This window comes from Haemorhous mexicanus, chromosome 4 (genome assembly GCF_027477595.1).
Source record: "Haemorhous mexicanus isolate bHaeMex1 chromosome 4, bHaeMex1.pri, whole genome shotgun sequence".
In the NCBI taxonomy this organism is placed as follows: Eukaryota; Metazoa; Chordata; class Aves; order Passeriformes; family Fringillidae; genus Haemorhous; species Haemorhous mexicanus.
The window spans coordinates 50,480,228-50,493,201 of NC_082344.1; the positions used below are offsets into that span (position 1 = coordinate 50,480,228).

The following is a 12,974-nucleotide window of genomic DNA, read 5'->3' on the forward strand; positions in this document are numbered from 1 at the left end:
AGAAGATGCTGTGTGGTCTGAGGGTGGCAGGTACCATGGCGTGGGAGCCAGGTTGAGGTGTAAGGTTTCCGTATCCTGAGGGGAAGAAATCTTCCACTTCTCTTTTGCTTCCTCTTCATCTGCTCCCTCTTCTCTCCCCTCTCTGGGAGGGCAGAGAAGTAGCATCACCCACCTTCTCTGCTGACCCACTTGGGGCCCTGGGAGAGGATTGCAAAAACAGATTAAGATTTACTGTGAAGCTGTATTAAGTTAAGATTTTCACAATCCTATGTAATTTACTCTGCCTATTGTATTTTTATTTTAAAGTTAAGTAGGGCAGCCTGCACAGAGCACACGTGGTCTGCAGTCCCCATTGCACAGACACAGCAGACACACCTGCAGCAGGGACCAGGGATGCTCTCCCTCATGCAGTTTGCATGTTGTACCTGTTCCTGGCTTACCAGCATCTTAGAAGGCAGCTGAGGCACGTGGCTGTCCAGCCACAAAAATACAGTTCTGTCATCTGCTCAAATGGCTGAAAGCAAGCTTGTGGTATTTGTGAGGCTGCCGGTGTTGGCAATATCAGCCAGGGCAATCAGCCAAATCGGAGTGGAGGTGCACCTTTTGTTACATAAGTAGCCATGTCATTTTGTAATTTACTATGTGAAATGCCAATGGCATTTATTATGTCAATTAGGATGAGCATATGTTTAGGAAGCCCTTGAGGAGTCAATCATAATTGCTCACATAGCCTTGCTTCCACCACATGATTGACTTCCTTTGAGCAGGTAGACTGTGTGCCTTTGGGAAGCAGTTACCCACAGCCTGCCCATTTTGCTACAGCTCACCTTCGCACTTGGAGTCTGAGCTTTTAGTTCTGGCATAAGTCTGGGTTTACGGAACTTTGAAAAGAGCAAGCCACAGAAGTTACTGCCTTAACCGTCAGTATTTGGCAACTAGAGGCATGCCAGCAACAAGTCTTCTTGGAAGCTCTACTTTCCATTGAGGTGAGTTCATTCCTAGGACGTTTTCCTTATAGTGAGGAATGCTTAACCTGATGGATATGTACTGCCTTACTCAGATCTTCTCTTCATTCAGATCTTGTCCAGCTGTTCCTAATATTGTCAGTACTTCTGGGCTGATTTTTTTTTTTTTTTATTTTTCATTTTAACATGCTGAGTAAAGTTTTGTATCCATGAAATCATCAAAAAGAGCAATCCAGGTTTGCGTGGGCATGTGAGAGACAGACGAAACAGCCGAATATATTTCCATACATTCCTACCAGGCATTTCAGCTACATAATTCCACAACAAAAAACTTTTTCCAACATTGGTTAATTCTGTAAATTCCAGCATGAGCCACAGAGAAAAGAATTCTTTTCAAACAGTCTGATTCTGGTTTTAGAACTTACTTTGCGTGCAGGCACAGTATGACATTGCTGTTGGGTCTCACAGCTTGAGCTACAGCTTAAAAAGTTGGGGTTATTCACCTACTGTACTGTACCAATGGATTTTTCTATTCAGTTGGAAATGCCTTTCATCACTAAAGGCTCTGCAAAGTACTTTTTTTGTTATAAGCTCTGAGAAGGACTTTTTGACTATTAATAACTTTGAAAAACCAGCTGTCTTAAAACTGGAGCCAGGCAGAAGAGAGGTTTTGGAGCTCCTGTTTGTTGTCTCAGACACATTCTGTACTGATGTGCTGAACTTTTAGATACAATTATTTCCCTCTAAGAGCCAGTTATAACAGTCTTTCCTAACATCTTAAAAGTCAAGATGAATTCTTACCTGCTAAATTGATACCTCCAGGATTCACAACTCTCCTCCAGCCACTGGCTTTTTACCTGAAGATATGTATCTTGCCTTTGCCCATAACAAATCTCCATCTAATTACACATCAGACAGAAAGAAAATGTTGTGACTCTTCTTTAGTCAGAATAGATTTAAAAATAAGAGGAAAAGTGGGGGGAAAAGAGAGAATAGACTATACATAGGAGAAATTCTGGTCAGAAGGCATGATGATAAGATTTTGGGCACCTTAATGTTTTATAAACTTCCTTCAAACAAGGTTTCAAGTCTAGGCAAACTGACTCACCCCTTTGGCCTTTAGTGCAGCTATGCCAAGATTGGTGCAAATTATTACATGTTATTTTATAGCCAGGTCTTTGAAATGTTAATCGCTGTCTTTTTAAATCTAAAATACTGATTATAATACATATTATTGAAGTGTGGATCATTCTATAATGTTTTTCACAACTGCTGTATAGTACCACCTTGAACAGTAAAGTCAGTGTAATCTATAAAAAGCTTCAGTTTGAGAGAACCAGTTGGTACAAACCAGGGTAATGGGAAATGTGGGAGGCTGTTACAAGGGAAGACACTTTGATGAAAGGTAGGAAGTCAAAACAGTTACCGTTTTATAATGGCAAAGAGTTTTCTAAAAGCATTCAACCTCACACTTCATTAGAAAACCCTGAATATTAAATAAGTGACGTGATCTTGCAGATTCTGGCAGGAGCAGTAAGGTCACAGCTAACCCTGCATAACTGGAGGACTGTTGTGCTTCTGCTCGAGAGGGTGAAGGAGAACCTCTGCTCCCTCCTAGCCATGAGTCACTCTTCTCCCCAGTGAGGGTGAGCCACTAGATGGGGACAATGCCCACATCTAACCTGCCCACATCCAGCCAGTGGCAGCCGGGCTGAAGCTTCATTAAAGAGCTAATTCTGTAACTGTGAAAGCTGCTCAGCCTCCTAGCAATTTGATGTGGATATTTTTTAGCACAAACAGACAAGATGGCAGTCTCCAAGCCCTCAGCAAAGCAGCTGATTATCAAGGAAGGCAGATATAGGTTGCAGCATGCTCACAGCTGCTGTTGTTGAAAGGAAGACCAGGTAAAAGCATCTCTGGAAGAATAAGGAGTTCCTACCCTTACCTGGCAGCTGTGAATGCTGCTGTGGCAGGGTGGTTTCCTTACATGCCTGTGGACTGGCCCCTTTGGCCATCCACTGCCTTCCTGACCCACATAAATGGATGGCTGTGAGTCACTCAGAGATGCACATTTGTAGGAGATAAGATCCCATGCTGGGACTGGGAGAAGGATGCAGAATGACTTTGCTATCATAATTTAGCTAAGAAGAGCACAACAGCTCTGTCAGTGGAACCTCCATCTCCCATGGGTTGTACAGCAGAGAATCAGGGTGTGAAAAGGCATCTGTTTTAATCTGCAGATACAGGATTTGTTATACACATGCTCTATGTGTATAAAACAGGAATATTAATAAAAGGTGTCCCTTAAACACAGAGAGAAAACCAAGCTACCAAACCATTTGTCAATCTTGCTGTGCTCTTTAGAATCCATTTCCTTTATACATGCTGGCCACTCTCACCATTGACTGAAGATTTCATTACCACCAAACCATACTACTTCAGGATGAACTAATGGAGCTAAATTCCTCTTACTGCTCTGCAGCTCATCTGTTTTGCTCCTCTGTTTTCCAGTGATGCCTGCTCACTGCCTTATCTTTCTCCATTTGTGATTTAAGCCAGTAGCTGCTCCTCCAGGCTCCATGTCACTGTTTCTCTGACCTCTAGGCATCTGTTTTATTCTGTGATAACCACTTCCACAATATCTTTGATCACTTAGTTGTTTTTCCCTTAGCTTTTTTTACTCATTTTTTGCTACCTGAAGTTTCTCCCATTTTGTGCCATGCTACTTCCAAGTGCAGCCTCCCGACCTGCTGGGTTAATATTTGACGGTGGCTGGGCAGAGGCAGTGGGGTTCTGCCACTCTGCTTGGCAAGCCCTCTCCTTGCTACACTGCTGCCAGTGTAACTGTGGTGGTAAGTCAGAATTTAAGCTTAAGATTGGTTAAATGCTTCACTGGGATGGGATAACTATGGATTTGTTATTGCAAGGCATTCTCTCTACCTCCTCTTTGTGTTTACTGTCCAGGCTTTTTGTGTGGGTTTGTTCTGTCATTCTCATAAGTGCTTCTGGTGGCTGCAAATTCCTAAGCAGTGAAGACCAGTCAGATGCAAACTTCTTCAAATCGTTACAGCCTGTTGGGTAATTTTTAAAAAAAATGTGTTATCATGACAGTGGTTTTCACTTTGATTACGGCCCTGGGGTTATTTTATGCCCTGATATGACCATTGTCATTACAGCTTGTGGCTGAAAACTTGGCAATATGGATATTCAGATAACAATGTTCTTCCTTCATCATTTGCACTGTATTCTTGTGCTTCAGGTCTCTGCCTTGGACTGAGGGTTTGTTCACCACAGTGTTACAACACTGTGGCATTCTTACAAATCAGTACTTGATTTTCTTTATCCAAGGCAATCTGTGCTAGGTGCTGTAAAACGATGCTAAATCTGGGACCTCAGTTGTTGAAACCTTCCTGCACAGGAGGGAAGTGGCAGGTGATGTGTGCTTAGGCATGGGACCACACCTCCTCTAAAAGCTTCTCTGGCCAACCATCCTTGCAAGAACCACCCTCTGTCAATGTGGCTCTGACTACAAGAAGCATGAGACTGCCAAGGTGACATCCATGCTCCACTGAGGCTGCCAGTGGTGGCCAACACCAACTCAATGGAACATAGGATTCCTCCCCTCTGTCTTCCTATCTCTTCCTCTCTCAAGGACAGGGCTTGAAAAATAGAGGTTCAGCCAGGAAATTATTACCTCTCCTGTTTCACTGTGGTTTACCATCCACCTTTGCAGGTTTTCTTGCTCAAAGTGTATTTTTGTTTTTTATTCATAGGTACTGGAAAAAGTAGAAATATGCCCTAGCAATCAATAGGTCAAATTTAAATCCCTTGTCCCCTCTCTTCTACAATGTTCAAGAGAAATTAAAACTTTAAGCTTCCTAAAAGGACATGATACTAATTATGTAGCTATTATATGACAGCACATAAATGTTATAAATACAAATGACTGGAAACATTGCAAAGAGCATCTGCCTCTGACTGAATCTGTGTGACAGTCCCATCACATGCCCTCCATGCTAGCTCTTTTGGTGGGATAATCACTTCCCAAAGATGGCAATCATTCAATTGCTTGATATGTCCAGCAGTTTATGAAGGTTCTTGGGTGAATGTGGACCAGGTTAGCCAGAAGGGGCTGAGATTTTTTTTTTTCCCCAGAGTTTATATTAGGATTTAGTCAAAATTTTCTAAATAATAGACCTCATAGGACTTGAATTTCATGTTCTAAAAACTCAGTGCCTGTTACTAATAAATGTGGATAGTTTTGTTTCCCTGTGCTGCAGCAAGTATTTGTAATTTACGTAAACATTGTAAAATTCAGGTACAGCTCCTCATACCTGCCCTTTTCCACTAGCATAGCATTATTAGTATGTCAGATTAATAAAGAGTATCTGCAACATGGCCAGGACAGTCAGACTGTGACTCCTCTGGGGCTTCTCTCATCATTTTTGCTGCAGCAGAACATGGCCTTAGGGCAGTGGTGCCTCTCTTTCTCAGTTGTCATTGTGAAAATAATTGCAGTAGCTTTGGAGCTGCAGTACTGTTTCCAGCTGTAGCTAATTTGTGTCAGGGGCCTTGCTGTGTTGTACATGTGGAAGTGGAGGAGAGGTGCTTCCAGGGTTAGGGCATGAGGCTGGGAAGGGGTGGCTCAGATGCTCGTGTACCTGTTCCTGGGGGCTGCTCCTTCCTCAGAGCAGGGCTTTGGCTTTAGCTTTCAGGCTGGCTGATGGGAGCTGTCTGTTGGGTCTCCTGCCAGCAAGCAGCAAGAATTCTGTCCCTGAGAACATCCACGAGGCAACAAATGCTGGAATTGGCGTTATTCTGGTGTGTGGTGCCTAGGGCAGGCACCCACGTAGATGTGCCTGTGTGTGGTGGTGCAAGAGGACATGGTGGGGGAGTGGAGAAACAGCATGATGTTGCCCGCACCTCTGGTTGCCCCAGGTGCAAGGCATTCTGAAAATGTAAAAGATAACAAAGCTTATAGCAGAGTGCTATTTTTGTCATGCTTTATTGGTTTCTCATTCATTTTACATCTATTTTAAGAATCATGGAAGTTCCCAAGCCATGTGTTGCCATTCTTGCAAGCAGTCCTGTTGACTTGAGATGGCTCCCTCCGTGAGCCAGGGATGTGGAGAGCATGGACACCTGCTCACAGCCACCCCACTTCATCTAGAAGTTATCCAAGAGCTTCCTACAGGAGCCACTTACAGTGCCCAGATAGTCTCCACCCCAGCCCCTGACAATTTTTTATCTCATTTTATTTTGTTGTGTGTCGCCTTAGTAGAACTAAAAAATATTTCCTATATTAAGATGACAGGTGGAGCTGCTACCTGCACTATGGAGAGACGTTTGTTTCTTCACAAACAGCTTTTCATAAAGCTCTGGTGAATATTTTTACAAAAGGAAACATTTGACCCAGTTTGGTGTATTTTAAATATTTGCAAGGGTTCTAACAGGCAGTGATTTTAATTCCAGTGAAGCTACTGCTAATCAGGAGACAGAGCTTATGCAGAACTCTCTTGCAAGAAAAAACAGGCACTTAACATAATTGCTTCATAAGAATAAGATCTAGCAAAACATTGAAGAGAATGTTTGACATTTAAACATCTGGTTAGTGTTAGTGGGGCTATAATTTTACCTTCATGCCTGAAAAACCTGCCATGTTAAAGTTTAATTTCTCAGGTTTAGAACCCATGAGCTTTGCATAAAAATAAGGGTTTATTTATATGAAAATATGCTCTGTCATAATCAGATTTTTCTTATTATTTTTTCCCTCATTTGCCCTCAGACATGGGTGTCTGGGGCTGACACATTGTCTCAGCAAATTAAGTCAAGCTGAAAGCAAGGGTACAGAGTTAAGGCAGAGCAGCAAATGAGATTTACATTTTCAAGCAAGAGCAGTAATTAGGCCATTGCATATTTTATATCTTCATGTTTATTTTCAGAGTGGTATATCAAAATAAGCATAGAAGTAATGAGACATAAGCGCTCCAACAAGCAGTTGGGGTTCATCAAGTAAAAACTACAAATTACTTTTTGGTTTTACTGCCACCCACAGAGTTTACATCTTTAAAATACCAGCAGGCAGGTGCTGTGGCCAGACCTAATTGGGTTTTTAGCTAGGGACATACTGGGTTTCTGTATGACAAACTATAAAGGGAATAGGCCTTCTTTTGAGCAATACTCTACTTAGCATTGTGCTGTGGACTTCACCTCAGTAGGTAAGATGTTTGGTTCTTTGCACAGCAAATGAAGTTTTGAACTGATTATTGCAAAAGGTTATAGCTGACTGCAGGCAGGCAAACTTCGAATGCAGGGGTCCAGGTCTGTTGCTGCTGTAGTATGAGAATGGCCTACAGGGCCCCAAGCTTTAAATTCTCATGACCCAAATTATCCTCCTTCTGGCTACAATACAGTGTTTGTATGCTCGTGTGTATTAGGTGAAGCTGCTGTTCTCCCTTGCTGTGCTGAACAGGCAACTTGGCCAGCAACCTTTATTTTTACCCATATTTCTGCACACAGTCTTGCAGTGTTTGCCCACACACAATGCTACTTTTCTGGCAGAAGTAATGTGGCCACAAAATCCTCTGACTGGAACTGCAATTATATGCTAATTTAAGGGTTTCAACCATTAAATGCCTGTAGTATTTCTCCCTGTCTTGATATCTTTCTTTACAATGAGAGTATCTGTTTAAATTAAGCTAGATGTATGAGAAAATACGTCTCTGGAGTTAATTCCCCCTTTTTTTTCTGCCCCCTTCTTTGCTTCACTCTGCCATCCCAAAGACACAATCCTTTCCTAGTACTGATATAGTACTTCATATCCAGCTGCATACTGCAAGTATGGTAAGGAAACACCACGCAGAGCATAATCCTTCGGCTTTCCTCCCCACAGATCTGACGGCACACGAGCCTTGCTACAGCTCTCATAGACAGAAAACGGGTTGGGTGTTCCCACCTGCCCCCTTTTGAATTGCATCCATTCTGATTATGAGCCAGAAAGAAGAAGAAATGGAGGATAGCTCCCTGCCACTCTGTGTCACCTGCGGCCAAGCGCATTTACCGGAAGAAAACCACTTGTACAGCTACACCGAAGAAGTAGATGATGATCTGATATGCCACATTTGCCTGCAACCTTTGCTGCAGCCATTAGACACGCTCTGTGGTCACACCTTCTGCACAGCCTGCCTTACAAACTTCCTCGTGGAAAAAGACTTCTGTCCCATGGACCGCAAGCTTGTGATTCTCCAGACGTGCAGGAAGTCCAGCATACTAGTGAATAACCTCCTGGACAAGCTAATGGTTAGCTGCCCTTTCACAGAACACTGCTCAGAGGTTGTGCAACGTGGTCACCTTGAACAGCATTTCCAAACCCAGTAAGTTGTTGTTGATAGATGTTTTTTCACTCCTTTTTTTGAGGATAAAATATCTTCAATTAATACTGGTCAAAATAGACAGTTAATGTGCAGAAAGAGTTGTTTATTTCACTCCCAACTAACACAGTATCATTAATTTTGAGCTGAATTTAGTCTATTTATAGTCCAAGATATAGTCTATATCTTACTCTTTTTTTAGAATCAAATGCATCAATCCATGTAAGGTACTTCATGCTATTGTTAGCAGTTCTGGGTGAATACTTTGTGGTTAGCTGCACAATGACAATGTGTATGTAGTCCAAAGAGATCTGCATGTTTTGGGAAGCTGAGCTATTATAAATATTTTAATAGCACATTAAAGGTTTTATAATTGCCCTTTCTTCAAACATTTTTTGAATCACAAATGGCCTATATGAGAAGTAGAGCGGAAAATATTCCAGTTTGGTACTGGTCTTTGAACCTGAGTGCTCCTTTTTTCCAGGTGAGCACTCACCCAGGGCACCATGGGGCTCACAGAGAGACAGAGTCTGGAAATCTGGCTGGACTCCCTCTCCAGCCTCACCCTTCCTGGTAGCCAGGACCCCCTCCATCCTGCCTCTGGCAGAGACCTCTCCAGGGAGCAGTTTGGTTCCTCTGCAATGAGAGAACTGAATGATTCTCTGTTTTGCAGAGTAAAAGCATGTGCTGCTGCTTTTGTCTTGCATGTTCTGCCTTCTGTAAGGAAGGTAAAGAGGTACTTTCATGGCTGTGATTTCTGATAGCAGACTAACACTTTGGCATAGTCAGTGTAACAGCATCTCAGGTCTGAGGAGAGGTGGGGTCTAAGATGTGCCTTTTTCTGTGAGCTGTATCTGTTACCCAGTGAAATTTACTTCCCCTGAAGTTTGCAGGTGTAAATCACGTTGCCAGGTGTGTACTTCTGCATGTGCAATGTGCAGGAAGCCTTGAGCAGCCAGCACGGGGCTCCAGACTGTCCTGCACAGACATGGCACTGCTAAAGACCAGAGCATGGCTGGTGAGCCAGAGGGTGGAGGTGTGCTCACACCCTGCACACTTCACAGCCTGCAAGCCCACAACCAGAAATGGCTCTGCAGCCTGCCGTTCGACATGTCCTCATTTGCACTGGAGACCTCATTTCCCGAAGCACCTGGATTCCCACTAGGAATTTATTTACTTGAAGATATTCACTGAGTTATGGTATCCTAACCAACCAAAAATGCGATGATTTTGCAGTACTAAAACCAAGAAAAGCCCACAACCTTTAGCAATGGGTTTATCAATCCTTTGCGAAGGTCATCAGACCACTTTTCACGTGCTGGAGGTTTGGTGTTTGTGGATTGGGGTGCCCTTGTCCCCAAATTTCTGGACCTGGGAGGATGCTTGTGGCTCATGGTGCAAGAGGCAGTGGCAGCAGGCCCCAGCCCAAGCCAGCAGTGCTCTGGGAGCTCCACTGTGTGCAGCTAAGGGGACAAAATAAGAGAGTTACTTATAATTTTATGTCTTAGGTCAGTACTTCTCTAACAGGCCTCAAATGTTAATTTCAACAGAAATGCACGTAAGGGGACTATCAGTCTTCTGCGAGCTGCTGTCACTGAAATTATGTTTCTCTACAGATTCCAACCACAAAATCTTGAACCCTTAGTGCAAATGCCCTTTCCCTTTGCTACATCTATAGCTGAATCTAATGTGATTTAGACCTTCCTGATGGTCTTCATTTTTTTGACATGATGGTGTTGTGGCCATAAAATTAGCAGGACACCCATTCCCAATTTACACCCAAGCCCCAATAAATTAGCAAATTGAAATACTGGTTTTTCTGCATGGAAGCCACACAGCTAGCACAACTTCTGATTTCTAGTGTTGATTTTCCTACGTGGATATGTGCAAGTCACTCCAGTGTCTTAGTTTCTTTTCCTTAAGGTGGTAGTAAAGGTGCCATTCACTACATATCTTAACAGAACTGCGCTGCTATAAATGCAATTTGGTCCTGTAAAGAGCTGGCTAGTTTTATTCTAGCATTTACTGTTGAATGTCAGTGGCTTGGCCTGGATCTTCCCCTCAAGATCCTCAAGATCCTGTGCTTCTGGCTTGCTTGGTCTGAGCCCAAGCAGAGATAGAAAGAATTGTCTCAGTAACTATTCTCACCATCTCCTGCTGTTGCCTCCTCCCTGTGTCAGGTTCCCTGCACCAGTCCCAGGTTTGCAAAGCCCAGGAGCAGAAGACTGGAGAGATGCAGTAGGGTCTTCCTTCCCTAAAGCCTCTAATGTAGTGAAGTACAAAACATTGCTACACAGGCTGGACGTGTTTTGTCCTTGCTACTCATGACATGGCTTTTCTCTCCTCAGAGTGGTTGGGAGTGCTGAGTTACCTTAAGGCCAAAGGGCAGGGTCAGGAGAATAGGAAACCACAGGCAACTTCTGCTGTTGGAGGTTTCAGCTTTACAGGGGATAGGTACTGCAACCCCACTAGCATTCCCACTTGAGGGAAGAAACAGGAGGGAACATTCTGAGTCATTCCTAAAGGTGGGCTTCTACATCCTTGTGCTTGCAGATGCTGCGCAGTACCTTTATTTTCTTTAAGCACAGCACTAATCAATTATCACCTAAGGTTTCTTATGCCTCTGCCTAATTTATTGTTGGAAATGCAGAAACCTCTCTTGCCACCCCATCTCCAGTTAATGGCAAGGAGAAGAATGTTGTGCTCTGTCATGCCCAGGGACAGATTAAACAGACTGAGCTGATGCTGCTCTCTTTAACTCTTGTGAATTGATAGAGGGAAGGGAAAATGTATGATTTTATGAATTAAAAATACAATAATAATCATAAATATTTGGTGTCTGCAGTGAGAACAGTTCAGAGCCCTGGTATCTCCAGAGAACATTATTGTGTTCTCAGTGAATGAATTAAAGTAGACTCTGCTAGGGTCACCTAGGGTGGTCAGCAGTCCTCACATTACTTGCATTATTCAGTTCAGACCAGTCCTGGTTCTCAGAGAGAAAACAAAAGTTTGCCCTGATCAGAGATGAGGTCACTGATGGGACAAGGTGAGCTTGCTGTTTTATGCTTTGTAATTGATGAGAGAACTTTACCATTTTTTTTAAACACTGGTTACCATGGAGCAGTCAACTGAAAGCATCCTTATTTAAAATGTTTGCTCTTGCATCCTTCAAAAAACCCCTGAGAAGAGATGTGTCCTTGGATTATTACAAGATTTATGTTTGTACAAAATCATCCGACTGGATTTGGGGAATTCAGACTGAGATGCAAACAGCCAGCAGTTGGCTGTTATCTTTTGCAGCGTTTTACTTTAAAAAGGTGTGGTCTTCTGATATCGCCTGCTACAAAACTCCACGGGGGGCATTTTTTTCCCCCCCTTGTCAGACAGCTACACCCTTCTGTGATGCAGTTTAGCTCGTAACCCATCTGCTTGTGGGCAGTGATGTAAACACACCAGCTGCCTCTGAAGAACCACTCTGAATCCTGCAGGAGGCAGGTCTCTTCCCCGAGCATCGCTCTCCTCTGCAGCATAAGTCACTGTCTCGCCAACCACGCTGTGCTGTCCCTAAACCCTCACATCTACCCATCTGAGAGTCAGATCGAGTAATCCTCTTACAGGTCAATGATTTTTGCAGTGTAGCTTCGTTTAAGGGATTTAAGCTCAATTCATAATGTGCTACCATTGCGTTGAAATGGAAAGGCTTGCTTAGAAGGGGCTTGGCTGGCACGAAAGCTTCTTGTTGTGTGTCCCACCAGCACAGAGAGACGGTGGGAAGGAGGAAACCTAGCAGCAGTGCCAGCACTGCACTGAAAATGAAGGCTCTCCTGTTACTGGTCCTACCTTGGCTAAGTCCTGCAAACTACATAGACAATGTGGGCAACCTGCACTTCTTGTACTCCGAGCTGTGAGTACGCACAGTCGCGCTGGCATCGTGCTCTCTGTCTGTCTGTCTGACCCGAGTGGCGGGAAGGGGCTCGCCATGAGCGTGTCGGGGGGTCTGTCTGCCTGTGTGTCTGTGCCTGTGCATACGTGTGAAGAAAATCCTGCAATGTCTTGCCAACAGCTTCACACCGTGCTGCTTCCCATCCGGAGGGCTAATAATAGCAATACGTCCCCATTGCTTTCTGCCTTGGAAGCAGCTGAGACGTACTGAGTGAAGCTGCTTTTTCCCTTACCAACTTGTTTTTCTGTGCCGATGTTTTAGGTGTTCGTTGGTTTGGGGTTTATTTCCATTTCCGAGTCCGTGTTTTTCCTTTCTTTCCTGTAAATAGCCTTCTAGGGATCTGGGTATACGGGAGGGCATCAGGATAGACACCCCCAGTAGAGCAGTGTCTGTGTACATGCATAATGTTCTGTGTGTAAAGCTGCATGCCTGTAGCAAAACGCTGAGAAGCCTTTCACCAGAAATAATTCACTTGAGACAGAAGAGAATTTTCCCATATTTCTGTTTTTGCCCACAGCAGAATGTTATTTTTTCTGTAAAGCAAATTTAACTGTAGCAATCCATTTATATATCTTCATGCTTTTAAAAAACCCACCTCAAACGACCCCATAGCTGGTCTTTCCAACCCATAAAACAAATATTCTATGGTGTCTTCTGTAAATGTTACTACTTTAATTTGTGCTTGAATGTTATTGT

At 43.5% G+C, this 12,974-nt stretch overlaps 1 protein-coding gene across 4 annotated transcripts in view; it reads left to right on the top strand.

Moving 5' to 3' along the window:
- LNX1 (ligand of numb-protein X 1) overlaps positions 1-12,974 on the top strand; it is an 80,197-nt gene that overhangs the window by 5,372 nt on the left and 61,851 nt on the right. For 3 of the 4 annotated variants that reach the window (XM_059844834.1, XM_059844833.1, XM_059844835.1), the window contains exon 2: positions 7,858-8,338. The exons of the other annotated variant lie outside the window; for it this stretch is intronic. In XM_059844834.1, coding sequence (XP_059700817.1) covers positions 7,953-8,338 — 386 coding nt within the window. In that variant the 5' untranslated portion in view covers positions 7,858-7,952. The remainder of the gene's footprint in view (positions 1-7,857; positions 8,339-12,974) is intronic. 4 annotated transcript variants of the gene reach the window in all.